Here is a 27,290-nt window from a genome sequence, read left to right as displayed (position 1 = left end):
GGACAGGGCTGAAAAATCACAATTTTATAATTGCTTTTTTTTGTGAGAGCTAGAATTTGATTAGTTGTTATGGGCAACACCTTCATATGCATTTGTGTCCCCCTATGCAGATTTTTAACTAAGAAATGTAATGCAAAAACTTTGTAGTAGGCATCATAAGATTCCTATAGAGCAGTGGGTTGCAGGGGTTGCAATTGCAACCGGGCCCCATGCTCCAGGAGTCCTGTGCGGCTCCCCTGTACACCTGGAACAGGAGGGGCTGTGGGGGCAGCGTGTAGAGAAATCACTGTCCTCCTTTTTCCTCCTGTAGCTGCAGGAGGAAACTAGAGGAGATTGGTTCCTCTGTATGCTGCCCCCACCACTCCTCCTATCCAGTTCACTTGTTTTCTGCTGTCTCTGGGCCCTTGAGTGCTCCCCTTGTCCCTCCACTGTGCTGCCCCCCCCCCCACCCTCACTGTGCTCCCTTCCCTCTCCTGACGGCTGCTGCAGGGGATGTGTCACAATAGAGAACCAGAAAGGGGTCAGTAAATATGTAATTTACCAGCTCCTTCCTTTTCTGAATGGACCTAGTCATAGTCTGTGACATTGTAAAAAATAAAATGATAAAAAATAATAAAATAAAAATACCAAAAAAAAAAAAACTACTGACACCAGTGGGTGAATTTCCAGGATCACAGAGGTCACACTTGCAACCAGACCCTGGCATTCCACCACCATGGGGAGGCTCCAAGATGACAGGAAGGGGGCCCACTGCAGAACTTGTGAAAGGGTCCCGCTGTGGGACTGTAATAAAGGGCCCTGCAACGAGATTAAAGGGCCTCAGGATCAATGGGAAGAGCCCCATGCTTGAAGGGAAGGGTCCCAGCTAGGGGTCCGGGGGCCCTTCATGGTTTCTTGCACCGGGGACCTGGAGGTTCTAGTTATGCCTCTGCTATAGAGCACCACCTACCTCTGCAGGCAAGCATTGCAATCACCTGTGCCCTCCAACAAGTTACTGTCCCAAACCATGAGTACTGTACACAGAGGAAGGGGGGCATGCTAACCCTTTACAAATACTAACTTTATAAAGTCAGTATTTGCATGAGGTTTTTGGTTTCATTCTGTGCCATATTGGAAAGTGGGTGGTGCCACAGATGCATGCGCAAGCAAGGATCTTTGGGGCTTTTTTCAAAGCTTCAGCATTGCATGGCTTAGCAAGTAGTCAATACAGGGTGAAGACACAGGTACAATGACCAGTACATCAAAGACCTTGTGGCCAAAAATCCACACGCTTTATTTAAGCACTCATGTAAAAATCGGCACGTGTATGTCACAATGGCTACTTGGTTGAAACATGTAAGTGGAAGGTTTAAATGCGAGTGTCTAAATTAGGGGGGTTTCTTCTTTTTTTTTTCTTTTTTTTTTTAAAAGAATGCCATTTCTGTCTAATCTGAACTTGTCACATAAGCAACAAGCATTTTCTCTGTAATGTGTGGTTTCAGTTCCTCACGCAGTAAGAAAATTCAGAGCTGAAGCCATCATATATAGACTGTTCACGTAGCATAGCTATTGTTCATTGTTCAAATAAGCTCCTTTTCTGTACATCTGTGGAGGTGATTTATGACCCCATTCCAGGGCTTGTACTTGTATCCCGTTAACATAGGCCTGTAATGCTGGAGATATCCACCAGGGGGGGCATATGCAGCATTAAAAGGACAAGGAAACCAATTAGATAGGAGACTATGCTTTGTGTTGCAAAGTGGAACAAACTTCCTAAAGCTAAGAGACGTAATCTTCTTAGATTCAAGATTTTAGAATCACCTTATTAGGTGTTTTGAACTGATGGATATGAATGGAAGACTTGTTGCAACATAGTAACCATGTATTGAACAAATTAGCAATTCTTAGGAAGCGTTTATGTGTGCAGGTAGATATCCTAGTGGCTATATTGGGTTAACATTTGGTTTGAGCCTTTAGTGTTTATGGTTTTCTTGCATGATACATACAGGCACATCATTTTTTTGTTCCTCTGCTTACTTCTAACAGTTCCACTGCTGGCAGAGAACAAAGAGGGGGCTTAATTTTGGCTGCGATAATTCATCCCAAAGTGAGGTTATCTTCAGATAGGTACAGAGATGAAGCAGGCGTTATCTAAGCTCTCACAGTGCATCAGGGTAACACAGAAGAAGACACTGAGAGATATACAGTATGTGGAAAATCCAGTCCTTTGTAAAGTAATAATGCCCTAGCACCACACATATCCCTGCACTGCCACTTTATCTTGCACTGAACAGGTGGCATTAAAAATGTACCCCCCTACCACCCTCCACCCTCCCCCCTAAAAAAAAAGTGACTTAGCTGCCCCAAACTCTGAGAACCAGTCTTCTCCGGTCTCCCGGTTCCAAGTGGGCATTTTGCTTTTTAAGGTCCTTAAGTTTTTGTTTATGGTTGCCCACCATGTTCAAGGAAGAACTATTACTGCAATTTAGTCATGCTATTTGCCTTCAGCAGTGTCCTGTGTGGTAGGTGGCAGTGGCAAGCTTGGAACATGTTGTGTAATTTTATTCAGCTCATATCTCAGGGCTTCCATACCACGATCATGGGAGGCTAGTGTGCTATTGACATGGTCCAGATAGCCAAAAAAGTTTGCTTCCTGAGCTCCACAGGTACTTTCCACTTGGTTCACCCTACGTTCAAACTGTGCCACTTCTCCATGAAGTTCACGGGCAAGAACTTGACAACTACCTAACTGACCTGCAAGACGTGACTTCATCCTTTCCATATCCCCCCGCAGTCCTAGCAGCTGTCCTCGGCTGTACCGGATTTGAGAGCCTTGTCCGTCTATCTGTCCTTGAACAGTGACCAGTTCTTCACTCAGTCGGTTACCCCGTTCCTCAGCCGTTGAATTTATCTGTGATACAGTATCTGTATATCTATTCACAGTTTCTTCCAAGCCATGCAGAGATCGTCCAACACTGCGCAAGTTAACTTGTAGCAGAGTGATCTCGCCTTGTAATGCTTCCTCATGTTGTCGTTCAATCAGCTTCTTAATGCCTAAAACAGTACCGTTCAGGTGACTTAGTTGTTTTTGGACATCCTGGTTCTGCTTCTGGCACTGTAACATCTCATTATGAATCTCTACAAGAGATTCTCCTCCAGGTGCAGAACATCCAGCAGCACACAATTCCTCTACAGCAGCAAGTCGACTCTGTACTCCTTCCAGCCCTTCAAGACCTTCTTTTCTTATACCAGACAAATGAGCATCCAATAAAGGCATCACTGCTCCATCCAGAGCCAAAGGAGCAGAGGCATTGGTGAGCTCTCCAACAGCTGTTAAAATTCTCTCTTCCAAAACTCTTACTTTGTCGTCTACAGAAGCTCTTACTCCATCCAATTCTGTTAACAAGTGGCCTCTTTCCACTCCTTCCTGGCAACATCTTCTCACACCTTCCTCAGTTAGGTTTAACCTGCTTTCTACTTCATCCAGTCTTATTCCAGTCTGAGGCTCCACCATAAGCCTTGTAAGTTCCACATCCACCCTCTGGCTAAGAGTGTGGTGTTCTTCAGTCAGTTGGTGCAAACTACGTTCCAGTTCCTCCACGCGCCTACTGAGGTCTTCCAAACGTCCACAACAGCCATCAAGTGCACCCAGTTCCTGTAGTCTGGCACCTAATTTTGACAATTCTCTTTGCAAGGCAACTTCTCTTCCATCCATTTCCTGCTGCATTCTATGGCCTGCTGCCTGTTCTACGTCTTGGCAATGCTTCTGAACTTCCTGTACTTTAATATCACAGTTACCTTGGATCTTCTGTATCCGTGCCTCTATTCCTTCCATCATCTTTGCCGTTGCCTCAGCTATTTTGCCCTCCAGGTACTGCTCCAGCATTTCAGTGGAGGTAAGTGGAGAAGGTCTCGCAGCCTCGAGTAAGTGTTGGAGCTGTGCTTCATGACCCATCACCATCCCATTCACCTCATCCAGAAGCTCTGTTTTGGATCGTAAAAGTTCACTCACTTCAGCTACTTTGCCAGTTAGGTCTCCAGGAACATGAGGAGCCTCAGCCAAAGCATCTGGAATCACCCCAAAGCCAACAGATGATTGTGATGAAGAACCAGGCCCGCTCACTAACGAGCCAATCATTTTGTTGGTGTCTTCCTGTATGGCAAGACGTAGAGAGTCCCCCAAACTGCTTACTATTCCTTGTAAGCTGTCATAAGACTGAGACAAACGTCTGACTTCTTCTTCCAAACGATCCAAACGTTCTCCAAATATAGGGGGCAATTTTCTACCTGTAAGGGATACAAATTAGACAATTAGCAAAGAGATAGTGACTCAGTGCAGACCGAATTGAAATGATTGCCTACTTCCCAGTCTATCACTATTGTTCCTTTGTGGTCAAACCAGTACCAGGGGTGTCAGCATCACTATGAACATACAGTAAATTTAATGTTTTTTTATAACTAGTGTAAGGGTTTGGCTCGGTAGCGGGTGTGGGTGACCCCCTGGGTGGGTTCGCTACACAGAAAGACAGCCAAGGAGTGGTTGAAAACAACGGTCTATGGTTTATTCTTCCAATTTACTGGAAACAAGTGCAAGCATACAAACAGCATAAACCAAACAAAACATAAAATAAACCCTGGCCACTTGGGGCGTCTACCTTCACAACACAGGAACCTACCTATGGAGTCTGTCACAACCTACTGCTGGGCAGACACTGCTGGTCATACAGCAGAAAACCAATAGTCTATTTGTTTTCTTTTCACACAGAAAAAGTCAACACCACCTCACCTTCAGAAGTCTTTCTCAGCTCACTGCTCTCCTTAACGCAAAAAGCCTCAGGATGCAGCAATCAGTAGTCATCCTCTGGATAACTTATAGACGCCTTAATTGCCTCATTCTGAATAGCTGAAGCTTTCCAACGTCCTTAAACCTTTCTGGCTATCTCCGCAGCCGACACCTGATAGTAATTGGTGAATTGTCTAAACAAGGCAGAAATGTATCTCCCGTCTGTGACAACACCCACAGATTTACCTGACTTCCTGTCACACTAGGTTTATGTAAATGACTTTTGCATTTATACCATGCGTTTAAATTTGTAAATGTTTCAAGAGATCATTAGTTCACATCGTGTTGAAAGCCCATTTCCATGCAAAACATTTTTGTAAGCTTTGAAAAGAGTGGGGAAGGTTTGGAATTTCTTTTTTCATTGTTGTCTGCGACTCTACTGACATAATTTTTTCACTTCCTCTGTGGTCACTAGGACAAGAAGTAAGGGGTATCTCTCTATAAGGAGCAAGGAAAGCAATAAAAGAGCTTTTCTTTAGTAGAGAATAGAGGAGTGAGGGAAAGAAGGATGTAGAACCTCTATTATATTTATATTGCTGTGTTTTTCCTTATCTCCTTACCCCTGGAAGTAAAGCCCCATACACACGATAAAAAATTCGGAAGGGGAATTTCATCCGACGACCGATCTGCCGATTTTCGGATTGTTAGTATGGTGCTTTCGACAGCCGACTCTGACTTTTCGGCTGACAAAATCCTGATGTGCAGGCATTAAAATTTTTGTCCTCCGACAACACACGTCCGATTTTCGTCTCATTAGTACAGATTTAGACGGGGAAAAATCTTATGAGCAAGACTAGGCATGCTCAGAGATGAAAGAACACATAGAAAGCAATCCAACACATGACATTACTTTTGAAGTAGAATTCTGTCGTACGGGAAAATTCGTATGAAAATAACCTCTTCACTTTCCACATCAGACTAGCATGCAACAAAAAACGGATGACAGATCGTTCGATAATCTGATCGTGTGTACGGGGCTTAAGAGACACTCTTCCCATTGGGGCCACAGGGATTAACTCTTCCCTACCCTACTCATCAGAGATGTATAGTAACTAAGTAGAACTACTTCACTACTGTACTTAAGTACCGAAAGGTAGAGCTAGAGTAGAATGTTTTTCTCCTACTTCCACTTTTACTTCACTACATTTTTTCAATGATTTCAATACTTCTACTCCAATGTTTTTTTTTTGTGCTGCATAGTTACTCGTTACAATTATAAAAATTACCACTGCCAGAACAGTAGATGGCAGGATTCATGAAGCTGAAAACATGTGTATTATCAGCGCATACGAAAATAAAAGCTACTGTATGTATAAATAAAAGCTGCATTTGAAATAATAAAAAACAATATGATGTTCAAACTTTTGACTTCTTTCTTTAATAACTACATAACGCAGTACTTGTTCTTTTACTTTCAGTACTTGAGTAGCAATTTTTTTTTCCAAAACTACTGGTACTTTTACTTTCAGTACTTGAGTAGCAAAATTTTTAAAAAAACTACTTGCAATACTTAAGTACAAAAAATGTTGAATACTTTAGTACTTCTACTCAAGTCACTTTTTGATCGAGCACTTCCACTTCTACTCAAGTCACTTTTTGATCGAGCACTTGTACTTTTACTCAAGTATGAGTTTCGAGTACTTTATACAACTCTGCTACTCATCCCAAAACCTAACAAACGACTTTAAAACGAAGGTATAAAAAGAGCAATATTTTTCAATAAACAGCTAACAGGCTAGAAAATGTCTAGCGTCAATCTGGTGCCGAATATTGCAGGGAATAAACAGCAATAAATCCCAGCTTCAGGCAAAGGATTATTTTTTAGTTTTGGACGGGGGAATAGGGGGGAGTCTAGAACCTCAAAGAATCCTTCCCAAACAAATAAATGTTTGGCTGGAGTTGGGTATAAAAAGCCAGTTACATAAAATGCTAATATAAACTTCTGTACAGCAATAATTACTTTCATATACATATTTGTAAAACTTATTGGTAGCTCCTGCATGTAATATAATATTTTATTATTTAAATGGTTAGTGATAGATGCAAAAAACCTATAGGAATAGTGTTTTAAAGCAATGCAAGATGTGATCTTAAAAACATGTGCCAACGCTAGAAATAATATGCCGCAAAACTTGTGAAAAACACAAAATTGCATTCATTTTCACAACAAAATTGGAATCTAACCTGAAGATTTTGCTTGTTCTGTAACCATGTTTATAGTTTGATTTGAATTATATATAATTTTTATTGGGGTGCATGTGTAAGCTCTCGCTTTCAAACCTTTCTAGGGTTGTGTATGAGGTTCATTCTTTTCATCAAGGTTTGGAAGAAAAATGATCCAGGGCTCAGCTGGTTGTATTTATGTTATTGCAGTGGCAGATTGGAACAATCCTGGCTTGGAGTGCCTCATATAACTTTGTAGTGGCGTACTGTTCTGCCCTGTCTTTGGAAACCGGGCGGCTGATCAGCTGGCTGCGAAAGGCATTAGGAAGCCCAGCTATGATTTGTAGCAGTACTATCTATTGGCTGAGACTGGGCACGGCGGCATAAAGCGACTTTGTTCTCATGAGTAACCCGAGCCATGAAATTATTAATCTATGTTTGTAAAAGAATATACCAGCAGAGCTATACACACCGGTATTTATGCAGAGAGGAAGGAACTGTGGTATTTTTGTTTGATTTTGTCAGCGGTGATTAAAAGAGGGATACTTTATTTAGGTGAATTCTGTGTCAACTGATTGAGAAACTGCAAATGCAACTATGGAAACCCTAGTGCAAATATAGCAGTGTTAACATTAGAAATCAAAGAAAATCTTTCATAGCAAATACGGATTTCCTATACTTTCCTCATTGCAATATTTTTTAAATTACAAAAGACACCTAGCTCTAAATAAAGGTACCAAGTAGAGTTTTGTAATCTACAACCAATGACCTGGAATGATATTTCAATGGGGTGGCTAACAGGGGCTGACTGACAACACTCGTCCCAGGGGGCAAGTACAAACCAGAGGCCCATGGTGCAGCGACTCGGCCCCCCTCGCACTCTCCCTATTCCTAACCTCCTCCTGACCGCCATTCCAGGCTGTAGCTCCACTCCAGGTACTCTCTACTCACCGGCTGAATCTGGGTTCCTGACCTGGCCAGCAGGGGGCAGTTGGGGGGAGCCGGGACAGCTCGTTCCGAGCTGCCTGACGAAGGAGAGTCTCCAGCGGGGCATGGAACCGGCCTCTGCTCAGACACAGTTTACACCATCCATGCTGGGGGGGGGGGGAGGCCTGCGCTCTGTCCTTGTCTTCATCCCGCACTCAGTAGGTCAGTGGTGGGGACTTTTTACTTCTCTTCACCAAGAATCCTTTAGGCATGTCTGTGGCAGAAGCGGTGCAGCCTTTTTACAGGGCATCAGAGAGGCCTGGGGGGCAATTGCCCCCCTGCCACCTGTCCCAGTCCTCTCCTGGTGGCTAATGTAGTAAAGACTGATCTTTAAATTGTATCTATTCCAAAGAACAAGAATGTAGTATATTGCAGCTTACTGCTCCATAGATGAGGTGACTTCAACAGGATTGCATACTCCTCTTTCCTCACTCGCAGCAACGGTAAGGCCGGGAACCTTTTTTAGTATGGATGATCATTTGACTCATTCCCCATCTTCCTATGTGATAGTGCTACTTCTTGGCCTAGCTATTTTACAAGAGGTTGAATGACAGCTCACAGCCCTGTGTAAGTTCTGACCACGGTGATTTTGGGCGTTAAACATGGTTTCTTTCCTTACTCCCAACAACTAAAAAGAGAGGGAAGAAGGAAATGATGAGCTTGTGTTGTTGGGGAGGCAGGTGTGACAGCAAACCTGGTGTTTTACTCCGCATGGAAAAGGTGTATGATTGCTTTTAACTAAGTCCTTAGTGAGTACAATGGCTCACAGTACATGACGCATATACCACATCATCCAGGGTTTAGTAATGACTTGCAAACGTATTACTGAATTAAACATTGCACTGCAAATATAGCTGTGTGCCTTACTGTTTAAGTGTAGCATCCTTGTCTTAAACAGGGGCTTCTATGACAATTTCGTTTTTGGCTGGGTTGTAGTTAGGCTGATTGTGTAATTTTTCCCTAAGCTTAAGTTGGCTTGTGATTTCTCACTGTCACCAGTAGATGTCACTGGTATCATTGGTCATAGTATGAGATTTCACAAACAAAAGGAAGTTTATGAATATTTATATTTTCTTCAGCCAATCCAGTAAGAGGTTTATGCTACTGGTGCATGTTGGGAAGGGATATACATTTTTTAGGATAGGCAATGTGATGTTGGATGGAGCTCTGCTGTTAGGCCCAATAGCCTGTTTGGAGCCTAGGTGGCCCTGAAGCTGTCCTGCTTGGTGTTTGGAGAAAGCTGTGCCAAGGAGAAGATCCAGGGGATACTCCATGCTGAAGAGAGCCAGGAAGAAGGTTGGTCTCCCCGAAGGGCCTGGCGATTCACTTTGAGGATGCACTTCAATTTGGAAATGTGCTTACAGTGTTGCCGGGTCAGCTTAAAGGTTCTGACACTGTGAAGTTGAACATTGATCTGTATATGTAGAGTCTGTAAGTAATCTGCTGTGGTATCTGGGACTCCTAACCCTCATCTCCTTAACCATTCTACAATAAAAGTTTAACCTGTTTCTGGAGGTGTCATCTTGCCTTTGAGGTGTCAGAGGGGGGGGGGGGGGTACTGCATAAGCCTCTTGATGCATTTAACCTCCCTGGCGGTATGATTATGTCAGGAATTACATACCAAGAGCGGTACAATTGTTTTCATGGAAATTTGGCGTTATGTATTATAGGCCTACAATTCTTAGTAATTACTGACTTAAACCTGACCAAAACAAGAGTCTAGTAGACATCCCAGATGTGATAAATTTGAAACACAAACGCGTGAATTATAATCGAATCAATAATATTATTTTATTATTTAATATATAATATATATAATAAAATTATATTATTGATTAGATTATAATTCATGCATTATATATTATATATAGATATATGTGTGTGTGTATATATATATATATATATATACACACATATATATATATAATATATATATATATATAATATATAACGCATGCATTATAATTGAATCAATAATATAATTTTATATATATATATATATATATATATATATATATATATATATATATATATGTGTGTGTGTGTGTGCATATATATATATATATATATATACACAATATAAAATGTGTTTTGTGCAACGTTTTTTTTTTTTTTTGAATTTCCCTCCCTAGTTCCGCTCCCATGCAGCATTGCTGCTGCAGGGAACGGAACTAGGAAGTGATCACACCGACGGAGGACGGAGGAGCGGCGGGACTCTCGGCTGGCGATCTCAGTAATGAGAGATCATTGCTGGATCGCCAGGAGAAGGTAAGAGAACACCGATGCGCTCTCTGCACATCCACCCCGAGCGTGACTCGGGGTTACCGATCCTGCAATGAAAAATCCACCCCGAGTCACGCTCGGGATTACCGCCAAGGTGGTTAAGAGACTCTGTCAATGGAGGGGAAGGGGGGCAAACTTCTGTAAGTATAAAGCAAACCTACCTGGCAGCATTTACCTACAGATGCCTCCCAAACCTTCCTATCAAAGCTGAATGTTGAGGTAGTTATAAAGGCGTACGTTTTTTTTTAACCTTAGAAAGTATGAACCAAAGGGGAGGAGACCTTTACCAGTGCCACATCCCAATACATTTTTTTTTTTTTTTACTGTATTGCATTTAATGCATTAAGGTAAAAACCTTCTGGGTGCAGCTTTCCCCCCCCCCAGCCCCCCTTATACCTACTTGAGCCCCATCTCAATCCAGCGATGCGCTTGTGAGCAGCTCCTGGATTTCTCTCTCCTCATTAGCTCACACAGCAGAGGGAGCCATTGTAAGGGAATAATTCCGGACGGCTGCACTTCCAAAAATCCTTTTTTATTAAAGCTTCATGTGACAAGTGATTGACAGATGGAGCAAGGGACAAAGAGGTAGACGTGTTTCGCGCAAATGTTAGCGCTTAGTTATTACCTATTGGAACTGGTTACCACAATCACCTATATACAGTTCTAATGTGTCATCATTAGGTTACAGGTGAACTAACCAATTAAAAACAGTACTCAGCTGATATATCATTTGAACTCGGAGCAAACTCAACACCTCATTCAAAATCATTGCATTATAGCAACATATACAAAATAATAGAAAACACAAATACATATATATATATATATATATATATATACACACATACACACTATATATATATATATATATATATATATATATATATATATATATATATATATATATATATATATATAAACACATATACACTATATATGTATATATACACAATCAATTTGATGTTAAGAACAAATAATTTTAAAAGCAGTGTTAGAACATCATGAAGATCAATCCTGACATATTCTCAAAAAAAAAAATATATATATATATAGATATATACATATGTATATAGGGTCAGATAAATATCGCTGGCTACATAAAGCTGCAGGGGATCCACTAAAACACAAGAAGGGAAACGTGTACTAATAGGGTGGAGAAGATGCACTAAAGAAAGGTTGCAAAATAAAAAACAAACACGCAAGTAGGTACTAATAGGCTGAAGGCAACTAGCTATAAAAAAAAAAAAAAACACATGAGGAAAATAGGTGCTAATATACTGCAGAAAATTAGCTAAAAAAAATTAATAAAATTAAAAAACAAACAAAATACGGAAGTAGGTACTAATAGGCTGAAGGCAACTAGCTTAAAACAAAAAGCAAAAAAAAAAAAAAAAACATGAGGAAAATAGGTGCTAATATACTGCAGAAAATTAGCTTAGAAAAAAATAAATAAATAAATAAAATAAAAACAAAAACACGGAAGTAGGTACTAAAATACTAGCTACCTAACTTAATCGAAATAGGTGCTAACAGACGGCAGGACATTAGCAAAAAAAAACATAAAAACATGGAAATGGATACTAATAGGCTGAAGGTGACTGACTGAAAAGGAAAAACGAAAAAAACAAGCCATTGGTTCCTGCTGCTGTCAATCACAGCCAGTGAACCAATGAGGAGAGAGTAGGGGGGTGGGGCCGAACTGTGCTCTGTGTGGGAATGAACAATATCCATTCACAGGTGTACAGCTTGGGAGCGAGGCTGCTCGAGTGCCCCCTAGAAAGAGGCTTGATCTTGGGGCCACTTGGCAGGGGGGAGGAGCCAGGAAATCCGGTGGTGGACCCAAAAAGAAGAGGATTGGGGCTGCTCTGTGCAAAACATTGCACAGAGCAGGTAAATATAACACGTTTGCTAATACAAAAAAACAACCTTAATAGCCGGTTCACATTAGTGCGACTTGTCAGGTGACTTGTCAGCCTGACAAGTCGCGCTCCCTCGCGGTCCATTGACTGCTACAGGACCCCTTCTAATAGGAGTGACACAAGTCGCTCCAACTTAGAAAAAGGGTCCTGTACTATTTCGGGGCGACCTCGGAGCGACTTGCATAGAATTCCATTATGTGAAGTCCCTGCAAGTTGCTCCAAAGTCATGGTGCAATGTAATGCACAAGTCGCCCCCGAAGTAGTAAGGAGTCGTGTCGCCTCAGTGTGAACCGGCTCTTAGAATCACTTAAAACCATTCCGACAGGCAAAGATTGTGCATTTTCTAATAGAACCCCTTTCCTACTTTCTGCAATTTCCTATTGGCTGGTGAAGACACCAATTGGAAATAAATGATGGTGGGCCTTACCAGCATTCTCCACTACTACCAGAAGGGCTGAATCTTTACCCGCCAGAACAGCCCTGCATTTGGGTATAATAGGAAGGTTTGGGAGACTTCTGCAGGTCTGTTCAACTCTAAGTGGCTGAACTTCAAACCAGAGGCGTAACTAGAACCTTCAGGGCCCCGGTGCAAGAAACCATGAAGGGCCCCCCCGGACCCCTGGCCGGGGCCCTTCCCTTCAAGCCCGGGGCTCTTCCCACTGATCGCGGGGCCCTTTATTGCGGTCCCACAGCGGGTCCCTTTCACAAGTTTTGCAGTGGGCCCCCTTCCTGCCATCTTGGGGCCTCCCCACGGTGGTGGAATGCCAGGGCCCGGTTGCAAGTGTGACCTTTGCGATCCTGGAAGTTCACCCACTGGTGTCGGTAGTTTTTATTTTTTGGTATTTTAATTGTATTATTTTTTATCATTTTATTTTATTTTTTTACAATGTCACTGACTATGACTCTGTCCATTTAGAGAAGCAAGGAGCTGGTAAATTACATATTTACCGACCCCTTCCTGGTTTTCTATTGTTACACATCCCCTGCAGCAGCCGGCAGGAAAGGGGAGGGATCACAGTGGGGGGGGGGGGGGACCAGGGGAGCACACAGGGGCCCAGAGACAGCAGAACACAAGTGAACTGGATAGGAGGAGTGGCAGGGGCAGCATACAGAGGAACCAATCTCCTCCATTTTCCTCCTGCAGCTACAGGAGGAAAAAGGAGGACAGTGATTTCTCTACATGCTGCCCCCGCCTCCCCTCCTGTCCAATGCCGGGCCCCCTGGAGCATTGGGCCCGGTTGCAATCGCAACCCCTGCAACCCCTGTAGTTACGCCCCTGCTTCAAACTTGCAGCAGGTCCCCTCCTCCCTCTCTCTTCATGACCCTGTCCCTTTAAAGTCCATATCAGGGCTCCCCTGTAGGCCTCCTGAACTTTTTTTTTTTGTTCTTTTTTATTATATACTTATCTTTTTCAGATATCTCAGGGGCGTAACTACAGGGGTTGCAATTGCAACCGGGCCCCATGCTCCAGGGGGGCCTGTGCGGCTCCCCTGTACACCTGGATAGGGTAGGGTGGGATGACACAATAGAGAACCAGGAAGGGGTCGGTAAATATGTAATTTACCAGCTTCTCCCTTTTCTGAATGGACAGAGTCATAGTCAGTGACATTGTAAAAAAAAATAAAATAAAATGATAAAAAATAATACAATTAAAATACCAAAAAATAAAAACTACTGACACCAGTGGATGAACTTCCAGGATCGCAAAGGTCACACTTGCAACCGGGCCCTGGCATTCCACCACTGAGGGGAGGACCCAAGATGGCAGGAAGGGGGCCCACTGCAGATCTTGTGAAAGGGTCCCGCTGTGGGACCATAATAAAGGGCCCGGCAATGAGAGTAAAGGGCCCCAGGATCAGCGGGAAGAGCCCCAGGCTTGAAGGGAAGGGTCCCAGACAGGGGTTCCGGGGGGCCCTTTATGGTTTCTTGCACCGGGGCCCTGAAGGTTCTAGTTACGCCTCTGAGATATCTGATAAAATATCAAGATAAGATATCTGATATCAGATAGCTGATCACATGACACCAAGGGTCCAGTTACTCTTCAGATTTTCTTTTGGTGATGGTTGGTCCTCAATGCTGGATGACATCAGTGTCAATCTTTGCAACATTGCCACCCAACACTCACAGTTTAAAGTGATGTCCCTTCACGGGGTGAGTCCATGACACCCTGAACTCACAGTACAAACTGTGTACATATCCATTCCCCCAGGCTAAATGGCACTTTCAACCAAGAAGACTGAGGACATCTTGTGGCTAAAAGAAATTACTGCAGCATACAGTTCCAGTTAGGAGGCAAGGATTGCAGACAAAGCTTTTTTTTTTTTTCTTTTTTTACATTTATGAGAGTTGGTCTTAAATAAGTATTTATATAAATCATGTGATTTCTAATAATGATAACAACAGTGTAACAACATTTTTCTTACCATAGCCACTTTTCTTCGGTGACATTGGTTGGTCTGGAAGAGTCTCAGGTGGCAGTTTAGGGTAGGAAGGGGGAGTCTTTGGTGGAGGGAACAGTTTCTGTCCTGGGGCTGCCTTGGGGCCCATGTAAGGAGGATGATACGCTGGCTGGATGGGAGGTCCCTCTTGGCAGGCGTCCCCCGAGTGTCCAGGACAACAGCGCCACTGCAGTTCAGTCACTATCTTGTACCCCATTTTATACTTGGGCCTGAAAAGTGTCCTGTACCTATAAGGCAATAATAAAGCAAATTAAATCTGCTGGGCAGTCAACCACATTTCCCCCCGTCCATTCAGATTCTACAGATCTTGAGGGTCCATCAAGCTTAATAATGAGAAGCTCTGCAGGTGACTATTTGCTGCTTTTACTAATGTTTCTATAATGAAATCTATACAAATAGTAATTTGTTACTTCAGGCTGTGATTAAATAAAAGCAGCAGGGTACATTTTTCTCTAAAGATGATGGGAAAACCCACAAAATGTCATGCTGGCTTGCAATAAAATTCTTCATTTTCCCAAATAGTTGTGGTGTGAAAGGAACGTCATTTTAGCTGTAGATAATTAAATGTAGAATGAAAAAAAAATAAGGATGTGCAAGCCAATTTAAAGATTGCAGCACCTAGAACTCCCTGAATACCGGGAGATGTAGTGTAGTGAAAAAATAACTAGTGCGCTATCTTAACCACTTAAGCCCCGGAAGATTTTACCCCCTTCCTGACCAGGGTTTTTTATGCGATTTTTTACTGCATGACTTTAACGGACAATTGCGCGGTCGTGCGACGCTGTACCTAAACGAATTTGACGTCCTTTTTTTCCCACAAACAAAGCTTTCTTTTGGTGGTATTTGATCACCTGTGCGATTTTTTGATCATGCACTATAAACAAAAAAAGAGCGTAAATTTTGCAAAAATAACAATATTTTTCACTTTTTGTTATATGAAATTCCCCCCCAAAAAAATGTAAAAATCAAAATTTTTTAACATTTTCGGCCAATTTGTTTTCTGCTACATATGTTTGGTAAAAAAAAATCGCAAAAAGCGTATTTTGATTGGTTTGCGCAAAAGTTATCGCGTTTACTAACAAAGGGAAAGATTTTTGCCATTTTTGGTGTTTTTTTTCAAACGAGTAATGGCGGCGATCTGCGATTTTTTTTTGCGGTACTGCGACATTGGGGCGGACAGATCAGACCCTTGACTGACATTTTTGACACTTTTGGGGGTACCAGTGACATTACTACAGTAATCAGTGCTATACATATGCACTGTTACTGTAAAAATTACACTGGCAGGGAAGGGGTTAACTGTATTTGACAGGGAGGGGTTAAGTGTGTCCTAGGGGCGTGTTTCTAACTGTAGTGGGACAGGTCTCCTATTGTAAAAACAGAGATCTACGGTTCTACATAGTAGAACCATCTGATCTCCATTTTTACACAGGGGAGAATGACAGGCGGCTTGTTTACATAAGCCGTCCGCCTTTCTCCCGCTCTACCGACGATGGTAGTGTGACCGGTGGACATCGGGTCCGCCGGTCACACGCCCGGACTCCTCTGTAAACTCGCCCGCTATTGGCTCAAAACCCGGTGACAGGCTAGCGAAGTAGATCTACATCACTCTGCCTGGCTGGGGCTGACTGCCGCAGTAAATATACTGTGCACAGTCGGCAAGAGGTTAAACAGACTGAAACACAACAACAAATGTTATGACAGTGTAAATTCACAATGTGAGCACAGGAAACAAGTGATATTCAATGCAGACATACATAACTAACCAATTGATACTCCTCAAATTTTGCACTTTAGTGCAAATAAACATGACATATATATTGAATAACCATGAGACCAACAAAGTAGTGAAATAATGTATAGTGATCAAAAAGAAGACTTCAAAATCCTTCCGGTAAAAAAATGTCCCATATAAAGACTGTGAACAATTAGGAATCAGTCACAATCGTGTAAAAAAAAACTTCAGAAGTGCCATTAGTGAACTCCTCCGAGTGCTGAATGCATCCCCTGGGTGCACAATGGTAAAATAGATGGCCGCTTAGCAGACACCAGCAGTCAGAAGGCATATAGGAATGCTCCACTAAGCAGACTCAATCTGTATCACCTTCCCTAACAGTCAGGGAATCTCGGCTCCGTGGTAGGTAGGAGAAAAGAGGGCTAATAAGGCATTATCTTTCACAAAAAAAAGTATTAAAAAAGAGTTGCACTTACATAAAAACACTTGATATTAGCATCAAACTCGTGGAAGCATGACTGCATGCAGTGCGTTCCGTGCCTGATGAAGACACAGCTGGCTCCGCCCCAACGCGTTTCCCCCAGAAGGCGTCAACTGGGATTGGGTACTTGGATGCTAATATCAAGTGTTTTTATGTAAGCGCAACTCTTTTTTAATAAATTTTTATGTGAAAGATAATGCACTAATATTAGCCCTCTTTTCTCCTACGGATAATTAAATGTAGCAAATTATTTTTACATTGCATTGCACTATAGGCTTTCTCAAAGTGGTCATAAACCTCAGACAAAATATGAACAAAGCATATCCCTCTATAGTGTGTATTTGTCTGAAGTAAAATCACTAAAGCCTCGTACACACGATCGAATTTTGCATCCGATTTTTGTTGCATGCTAGTCTCATATCAAGACTACTTTCATACGAAAATTCCTGTACAACAGAGTTCAACTTCAGAAGTGATGTCATGTGTTGAATTGTTTTGTATGTGTTCTTTCGTTTCTGAGCATGCCTAGTCTTGCTCTTACGTTTTTTTTTGGAAGGAAATTGTACTAATTAAACGAAAATCGGACGTTGTGTTGACGTACGATAAAAATTTTATAGCCTGCACATCCAGATTTTGTCGTCCGAAAATTCCTAAATGGCTGTCAAAAGCACTATACTAACAATCTGAAAATCGGCAGATCGTTCGTCGGATGAAATTTTCCTTCCGATTTTCAAATGTGTACGGGCCTTAAGTGTCATTTCTGTCTGCTGCTTTGTTCCTCTGTTATCTGCATGAGTCACTTCTGACAAGTTTTCTTGACACCAAGAGAAACAAAGTGACAGGGGAGGGACCTTCAGCTGATTCACAGCTTCAGCTCTGTTCCCATGTGCTGTGTGGAGAGAGGTGTGTCCCTTTCCTCCAATCAGCTCTCAGAGCTCTGCTCACTGAGCTCTGCAGAGTGTAAACTCAGCTCTCTTTTTCTGCACTCTCAGACAAGCTTTTAAATTTAACACTTTGAATGGATGTAGAGAAGACTGCAGATAGACAGATACAACTCATGTAGGAGGATTTGTTTCATCTCTGTATATCACCTGAGGCCAGTCACTTCACTGGGTATATGTAAGAGTTTACAACCACTTTAACAAGCCAAAGGGGAAGGCGTAGTAAACTTTGGTGACCAATCCAAGGTTATCTTTCCTTATTTTGACCAATTTAAAAAAAGTATGATATGATCACCCCTGTAAATTGTGCTGTGTTGTTAAAAATAATGCAGGTAATATTTTTGTGCAAAGAGGCACATTGTGTGCCTTCAAAATGAATAGGCTGCTTTGGTGCAGTGCACATTGGTCTAAATAAGCTCTTCACTACAGCAGTGCAAATTAACCCTTGAGAAGGATTTCATGTTCTTATTGCCACTTGGGAACCAATGAGCTGATTATACCTAATGATGACCAAAGATAGTAATGTTCATACTTCTGGTTCGAATCTGAGCTTCTTCAAGTGTTTTTGGTGCCTTATTTACATGTATTTGTCCATGTGGTTTGGGTGTTTTCAGGCTTGAGTATTTTTGTTTTAGCCAATGGAAACCTAGTTCCTAGAAGGAGAGGCAAGATATTTGTGCAAAAAACGTGCGTTACCTGCAGTTTCAGGTGTGTTTTAGGCACACCAATTGAAGTCTATGGGGACCAAAAATGCGTGATTCTGCCTAGGCAAAGTGCGCAAAAATTCACAGTACATTCACACCTCTTCACTGGGGTATGGTGCAGTGCAGGTGTTTATACTGTATATGTTTGCTGGGATGCAATTTGGGATGAACGGCAATGGAATGCACATTCTGTGTGGTAATGTGCCTTAAGGTAATATGCAATTAAAACAGCCGAAATGATTACATAAAAATCCAGAAAGGAACACCAGGCCAAATTAGGATAAAAGAATTCAAGATAATTTGAATTGTTTATTAAAAAAAAAGTCATTTAAAAATGGCCATCACGTTTTGGGGGCAACACTACTCTACATTCAGCAAGGCTCAACACAGAATAAAACTTGGAGCTCCATTGCTGCTGAGCAACTGCTGTCAGTCTCGAGGAGAGTTCAGTACTTGTTCTGATATAGATATATGATGTCACTAGAGTTCATCCAGGTTTTATCCTGTGTTGAGCCCTGATGAAGGGAGAATGGTGTTGTCCTGGAACAGAAAAAAAGCTATTCAGTCGGAAGGATTGCATGAGGACTAGAGGGCATACAATGCTACTGGAGGAGAAGCGTTTTAACCTCAGGCAACGAGGGGGGTTCTTTACTGTTAGGGCTACAAGATTGTGGAATTCTCTACCACAAGAGGTGGTTTCTGCGGGAAGTCTAGTGGCTTTCAAAAGACTCTTAGACGTACATCTCAAGGATCAGAAAATTCAGGGGTATGCGAGATGATTACGGCCACACACACCTACACAGGTTGAACTGGATGGACTATTGTCTTTATTCAACCTCACCTACTATGTAACTATGTAAGGTTGTGTTTTTTTTTTTTTTTATATGACTATTTTTTCATCAATTAATATTAGTTAAACCCTAATATCTGATTTTGGTCTGGTGCTCTTTTCTGTATTTGTATGGTTTGAGTTAAATATACCCAACCCTCATTTTAGGAGTTAGTAGTCCTTCATTGGAATCACAAACAGAGCACATTTTATAGTTGGGTACCCAACGAGGGAAGCCTTGGTGTGGTAGCTGCTTCGTCAGAGCTATTGAGCTCATTTGATGATTTCCTTCATCTGACTACACATGCAAAGTCCCAATTTTTGCTTTTTTTTTTTTGTTGCTTTAATGCATTAAGGATGGAGACTCAGTTGGTCATGAGTCTCATATAAAGTCCCAAACTTTTCCCCTTTTTCCCCTTTTCCAAGTTCCCAATGTCTGTTTGAGTATGTTCTTTTGAAGTAAATGACTGTATGGAACCCCATGGGGTGCCCGTGCTACCTTACAAGCGCCATGACTATGGTTTGGCCTCTAACAGGTATTACTTTCCATTATTACTTTCCATATACATTCTAAAAACAGCATCTTTCAAGAGGGGACTGCGATGTGCCTTTTTGTATGCATAATATAAAAGCGGTTATTGGCGCACACCAGGAATGTCTAGTTCCATAACAGTGTGTTATATTGGCTGATCTGTTTATTGAGATATTTCTTTGGGGTTGATTGTTATCTATGTGTTGTCGTAACTGAAAAATACATGCATCAATACATTGCGGTCTTATTCATTTTGAATAGAACCCAATGCGCTAAAGCAATGCACATTCTTTGCAATACATGGCAACCCAACAATGTTTGTTGTGGTGCATTGCGGCAATGGTCTTGTGACATGTTCAATATTTGGGATGTTATGGTGGATCGGAATCCCACTGATTTTAATGAGCTGTCTTATTGCAAGTTAATGAGTGACTTAACGCATGTGCATTAAAACACTGCACACATGCAAATGTATATTATTTGTACCCTTAAAGTTTTATGACCTACAGAACATGGTTCACCCTTGAGCTTCGAAATTGGTCATGGAGCACCTCTGCAGCTTTCTACGTTGCATACATTTGTACATTATTTACAGAAGAATATCCGGCATTTGTAATACTTTGTACTCACACAACCGTTCCTGGGCATTTGGGTCCCCAGCTGCACTTGAGGTACTCAGCCTTGATATACGGTTCTGTGCCGTCCTGCTGTGTGCAGGTCACGTTCTTCTCCACCACATAGACACAGTAATTTCTGCAGGAGAAAGCCGTGGTATGGAGACAGTTTGGAGACAGTTGGGGAATGAAAGGGGTGGGGGGAAGAGGACAGCAAGAAGGGACATGAGAGGGGGAGGGAGATGGAACAGAAAAGCATTAGCTGAATATAAAAGGAATATCTCCAGTAATAAAACATCCATGTAATTTACACAAGGGATTTGGTGACATATCACAGGCCTTGTTCCAAAAAAGGAATACCAGACAATGCAGGAAGGGCGGTCACCTAGACAAACTATTTACCTTTTAACAGTAAACTGGAATCTGTTAGACGCTATGGGCTACTGCACCTTTCATATAGTCTTTGAACCTTGGCCTGGTTTATTGTATAAGGCCAATTGTGATACTCTTTTATGTGTACCTGTGTGGATCTCTAGCAAAGTAAACAAGTATGGTAATGGTAACACAGGCAAACATAGAAGGAGCCCCAAAATTCTGTTTTGCAAGAACTGATATCAGGTAACCAGTCAGTGCGAAGGGATGTTCCCACCCAGCTCCTGCACCTTGCTACTGCACCCTTATTGTGACCACTGACCTCAAACAAGGTTGATTTACTACAACTGGAGAATGCAAAATATGGTGCAGCTATGCATAGAAACCAAACAGCTTCCAGTGTTTTTTTTTTGGCAAAGCTTAATTGAACAAGCTGAAGTTAAAAGCGGATCGTCTACCATGCACAGCTTTACCAGATTTTGCATTCTCCAGTATTAGTAAATCAACCCAATGGCTTCACTGACCCAGGGCCGGTGCTAGACAATTTTGCGCCCTAGGCAAGACCAGCCAATTGCACCCCCCCAAAAAAAAAAAACTGTACACGTTGCCCCCCTTCCTGCACATTATGCCCCCCGACCCTATACCCCTTTAATGCTACACCCCCGTCCTGCACACGCTGCCCTCCTTTAATGCTACACTCCCCTTTCTGCACACACTGCCCCCCTTAATGCTACACCCCCTTCCTGCACACACTGCCCCCCTTAATGCTACACCCCCTTCCTGCACACACTGCCCCCCTTAATGCTACACCCCCTTCCTGCACACACTGCCCCCCTTAATGCTACACTCCCTACCCTACACCCCCTTCAACTCTACACCCCCCTTCCTTTACACACTGCTCCCATTTAACCCTACACCCCCTTTCTATACATACTGCCCCTTTAACCCTACACCCCCCCTTCCTGCACACACTGCCCCCCTTTAATGCTACAACCCCTTCCTGCACACACTAGCCCCCTTTAACCCTACACCTCCTTTAACTCTACACCCCCCTTCCTATACACACTGCTGCAATTTAACCCTACACCCTCCTTCCTATACACACTGCCCCCCTTTAACCCTACACCCCCCCTTCCTGTATACACCCCCTGTCTAGCGGTGACGTCCACTGGGGATGAGGAGGTGACAGGAGAGGAATGTGGCACTGGCCATGGCTGCACCCTAGGTGGCAGTGCGCCCTAGGCGGCTGCCTAGTTCGCCTAGTGGTAGCACCGGCCCTGCGACTGACCAATAGTACAATCGCGTAATGGGCAGGATAAAGTGACAACCTTCCAGATCAGACTTTCTCAACCTTTTTACCCCAGAACTTCGGAAATAACATTTAAGTTTCTGGGAATCCCAGGTATTGATAAATAATTGGGGTTAATGGGAAGGATGTTCTTTATATTGATGGCTACTCTAAAGAATGTTCCCCTTACATGGGTGATTAGAATGCCCTCTTTACAGACAGCTAAAAAAAAAAGATAATTGGTGAAATGCTGCTAGCTCTGCCAAGTTCTGTTAGACTAGGAATCGTGCAGGCATTAGGTGAGAAGTCAATCAGCCACACCTTAAGGAACCCCTAGCAACCTCTGGAGGAACTTTTGAGTTCCATGGAACCCTGGTAGAGAATGCTCAAGATCAGGGTTCTCCAAACGTTCTAGACAAAGAGCCAGTCTACTGTCCTTCCGACTTTAGGGGGGCCAGACTGTGGCCAGTGGGGATAGAAAATGACCTATATTCAGTGGGATTAAACATTGCCTCAGGCTTATTGGTTATTGGGAGTAAATACATTTCATAGCACCTATGGTCAGTAGGAGGAGGGATAGTGCCCCATCATTGGAATTAGTGAGAAGAATAGATCCCCACCATTGGTAGCAGTGGGGTGAATAGTGCCCAATCATCGGTGTCAGTGGGAGGAATAGTGCCCCACTGTTGGTGTCAGTGGAAGGAATAGTGTTCCATCATTTGCATTAGTGGGAAGAATAGAGCTCCATCATTGATATTATGGGAGGAACTAGTGCACCATCATTAGTGTAGGCGGAAGGTATACTGTCCCATCATTGGTGTCATTGGGAGCAATGCTGCCCCATCATTGGTGTCAGGGGGAGGAATAGTGCCCCATTGTTGGTGTCAGTGGGAGGAATAGTGTCCCACCATTTGCATTAGTGGGAAGAATAGAGCTCCATCATTGATATTATGGGAAGAACTAGTGCAAGATCATTAGTGTAGACGGGAGGTATACTGCCCCATCATTGGTGTCATTGGGAGCAATGCTGCCCCATCATTGGTGTCAGGGGGAGGAATAGTGCCCCATTGTTGGTGTCAGTGGGAGGAATAGTGCATCATCATTGGTATCATTGGTAATAAGAGGAATACTGCCCTATAATTGGTGTCAGTGGCAGGAATAATGCCGCACTGTTGGTGTCAGTGAGAGGAATAGTGCTTTGTATTGGTGGGGGGAATAGTGCCCCAAGGGTCAGATAAAGGCTAGCAAAGGGCCACATCTGACCCCCAGGCCAAAGTTTGAAGAGCACAGCTCTAGATAATAGCAGTATCTACATAACAGAGGGCTCAGTGTTTAGTATTAATATTCAGTATGCTATTTATATTGTTAAAGGTCAGAACAGGTTCAAACCAACATGTGTGTAGTAAAGCAGGCACTAAGGATGCCAGTACATACTTCCCATTTTACTGGCCGGCCATCCAGAGAATAGGCATGTCCCACCCAAATGCCAAACTGTAAAATCTTGGCCTCAACAACTTATCAAGGGTTCCAGTCATTCTCGGGATTTGGTGGGCATACCTATGCTTCTATTTTTAGGAAAGATATTGTTTAAATTACAATATGGCAGCCTCGGGGGGGGGGGGGGGCACAACGTAAGAGCAGCCAGTAGAATAGGAGGTATGTGCCAGCACGTTATGGTATACAGGTCTAATATGCATATTTGGTTTCTGTTCTTTATGACCTCAGGTCTGTTTGAAAGACATAAATTAGCATAAAAAGTATGATTATGATGATGTAACTTATAGCAACCAGATCAAAGAAGTCAACTCAATATTATGAGATTTCTGATGGGTTGCTATGGGTTACTGCACATTCCTCTTTCCCCTATTAAACCCACACCTCTATACTAACGGCAGAGCCTCATGTTGTATGATGGATGCTATCAACAACAGAAACAAATTTGCTTCATTATTTCAGGCAAACCGCCAGAGACGAGCACAGGCAAGGGCACCCGGTCCAAGACTAATTCTAATAGCTTTGTATAACGATGTTCCATATTGTTGCACTAATTAATCACACGCTCCTCGTATAAAATGAATGTATAGAATTCATGGGCCAACACATATCCTGAAGTGATTAATGAAGATCAGGCTGTGTACGCCGACACTCCTACACTGATACCAATTATGTACGGAAACACAAAGACGCACTGTTATACTACAAGTTCCAGCATGCTTCTCCAATTCTTCTGTAACAGAAAATATACATCTACAGACTGCCTACCTGTGCAATGTACAATGGGGAATAGGCATTACAAAGATATAAAGGAATTCTTTGTCAGCTCATCTGAGCGAGATTCCAATTCCTGTTATCTTTTGTGTCTGTTAAATAAGTTTTGGTATTCTTTTATGTTTATTACTCTTTGAATAATGCACAGCCAAGCTAAAAAAAAAGGCCTGTGATGGCTTTAGTATTCATAGAATACATTCGACCTATAGGTTAAAGTATAATGAATAATTCAGTACTAAGGATGATGTGAGAGCGCAGTAAGCGACAGCAACCAATCAGACTCTATCATCTTAAATAGCCAACATCAAATGATAACTGCTGATTGGTCGCTTTGGATTACGGCACTTTGCTCTTTAGTTTGATAAGTAAATGCATGAATCACTCTAGCAGCCAATCATATCCAATAGGATACTGAATAGGCGGGATAATAAAAACAGACAGTGTGTTAGTGTATGCAGGCAAGGTTCGAGCATTTCCTTTGTGCTCCACATATTTCTCCTTGGCATGAAAACTTCCAATATATGCATGAGCAGCTCAATGAGACTTGGTTCAAGCAACCAAATTCCATAGTGGTTGGGAAAATCACCCTGGGCAGTGCCATGGGATATGTTGGCAATCTATGGATCCATAATTTATGCTAGTGCTTGACCAATCTATTACAGATTTGGGGTAGACCTTATCAAAGCACAGGCATCTTTCTCAAAATACATTTGTGGTCAGAATTAAGAATCCCACCCTTATAGATAACTGAAAAGTTAATTGATTTCGGGGGTTACATATCTAAGGGGCAGAAAATGCTACCTGCTTTAGGAACCCCTAGCAACCTCTGGAGGAAACCTAGACTTTCACAAAACCCTTGTTGAGAATGGCTAGTGTATCCGGTATGTCGGATCAAAGCGTCAATGCCTTGAGTTCATTATACTCAGCAAATGTATCTAAAATTGTAAATTACCGTAGGTTAGGCTACTTTCCATAACCAAAGTCTATCATGGTATCTAAAATTGTATCATGGTATCTAAAATTGTAAACTACCGTAGGTTAGGCTACTTTCCATAACCAAAGTCTATCATGGTATCTAAAATTGTAAACTACCGTAGGTTAGGCTACTTTCCATAACCAAAGTCTATCATGGTATCTAAAATTGTAAACTACCGTAAGTTAGGCTACTTTCCATAACCAAAGTCTATCATGGTATCTAAAATTGTAAACTACCGTAGGTTAGGCTACTTTCCATAACCAAAGTCTATCATGGTATCTAAAATTGTAAACTACCATAGGTTAGGCTACTTTCCATAACCAAAGTCTATCATGGTATCTAAAATTGTAAACTACCGTAAGTTAGGCTACTTTCCATAACCAAAGTCTATCATGGTATCTAAAATTGTAAACTACCGTAGGTTAGGCTACTTTCCATAACCAAAGTCTATCATGGTATCTAAAATTGTAAACTACCGTAGGTTAGGCTACTTTCCATAACCAAAGTCTATCATGGTATCTAAAATTGTAAACTACCGTAGGTTAGGCTACTTTCCATAACCAAAGTCCATCAGACATGCCACTCGTCTTACCTGTGCTTGGTGATGGGTTTTCCATAGGTCTGGGGATGAGAGCCCGGTGTATAAAGGCTGTGAATGAATCTTCCCGTAGCAGGAGGTTGGAAATATGTCCCTTTGGCTTCGGCTGGGCACAGTAGCCCGCCAAACCATGAAGAGAGGGAAACTAAAAGCAAAATCCTGAGCATCCTATCTCGCATTTTTCCGGAGGAAATTCAGGATCAACAGTCTAAAATGTTTTGTAGATGCTGCTCCTAGGTCTTTACTACAAGAGTGGACTTCTTCTCCTTGTGTCAATCCAATAGCTTCTTCACAAGTCAAGTGTTCTGTCTTTTATGTGGCACACAACAAGCTGGCTCTTCCAGTTTGAGGATCTTAAGCCAGTCTTATGTTCTTCCAAATCACCGGGACTATTAGAAGCATGAACAGAATTTGTCCTTTACGACTTCTGGCAAGTCAATCGTTGAGCTGAGGTCCGTCACTTGTGCCACTTTCTCAGGAGACCAGAGCTGTTCATGTCCCTGTCTGACTTTGGATCTGTTCTATATGTCAGGAAGAGTCACTGTCACAAAGTGTGACTGTCCTTGGCTAGAGTCGTTGGCTTAGCCTGACGCTGTTTCCATCCCGTTTTTCTCCCTGCACTTTTTCTTCTCTTTCCACTACTCACTTTAACTTCCCAAATTCTTTATTTTGCATTCTCCTTTTCCCTCCAGCTCTCACACCTCTTCATCACATCCCTCTGATGTAAATTCTCTTGTCTGTTTCCCAACGCTCCCTGTCTCCAGTGTCTGCATTCCCGGTATTCCTCTCTGAATCTTACTTTCTATCAGTCTGTTGTGACTTTCTGTCTTTCTCCAGTCTCCCTCTCTCCCCCTGTCCCTGACAGCTCCTCACAGCTCCCTCTATACCCCCAGACCTGTAGAAGGGGAGGGGGTGATTGGGGTGGAGGGAGAGGAGGAGTTCTCTGGGATTAGAATAATATACCCCCCTGCTCTACCCTTTCCTGAAACTGTGTTACCTCTGCCAGCAGCAACATGAGACTCAGCCTGGCACTGCATGTCACATTCACTGCAGGCAGAGGCACACGTGCACGGCGAGCATGTACACTGCAACATTCAACAAGTTCAAGAGAAGCGCGGACGTCCAGCAGGACTGCCAGCTCATCCTGACTCAGGCTGCAGACTCCTCATGCACAGGAGCCTGTCTGCAGTCTGCAAGCATTTCACTGTACCTAAACCCAAAGAACATGCAGAAAGTTTAGAGTTTAAGTGATACCCTTTATTGGCGAACTTAGACTGGTTCCGAAATCCATATCTTTATACACAGAGGGGTTGATTTAC

General features: G+C 42.5%; 1 protein-coding gene across 1 annotated transcript; it reads right to left on the bottom strand.

Annotated features, from left to right (window-relative positions):
• Window positions 1-1,396: 1,396 nt before the first annotated feature.
• EMILIN3 (elastin microfibril interfacer 3) lies at window positions 1,397-26,946 on the bottom strand. The gene is made up of 4 exons (XM_082272736.1): window positions 25,966-26,946; window positions 20,486-20,608; window positions 14,598-14,860; window positions 1,397-4,266 (listed from the first exon to the last, which is right to left on the bottom strand). Exons 1-4 carry the CDS (start codon window positions 26,148-26,150, stop codon window positions 2,474-2,476), a joined length of 2,364 nt encoding a protein of 787 aa, XP_082128862.1. The 5' UTR covers window positions 26,151-26,946; the 3' UTR covers window positions 1,397-2,473.
• Window positions 26,947-27,290: the final 344 nt, after the last annotated feature.

This window comes from Pelophylax lessonae (assembly GCF_965119305.1).
Source record: "Pelophylax lessonae genome assembly, chromosome: 11".
NCBI lineage: Eukaryota > Metazoa > Chordata > Amphibia > Anura > Ranidae > Pelophylax > Pelophylax lessonae.
The sequence above is the reverse complement of the archived record's forward strand: the minus strand, read 5'-3'. Positions and strand labels throughout refer to the sequence as shown.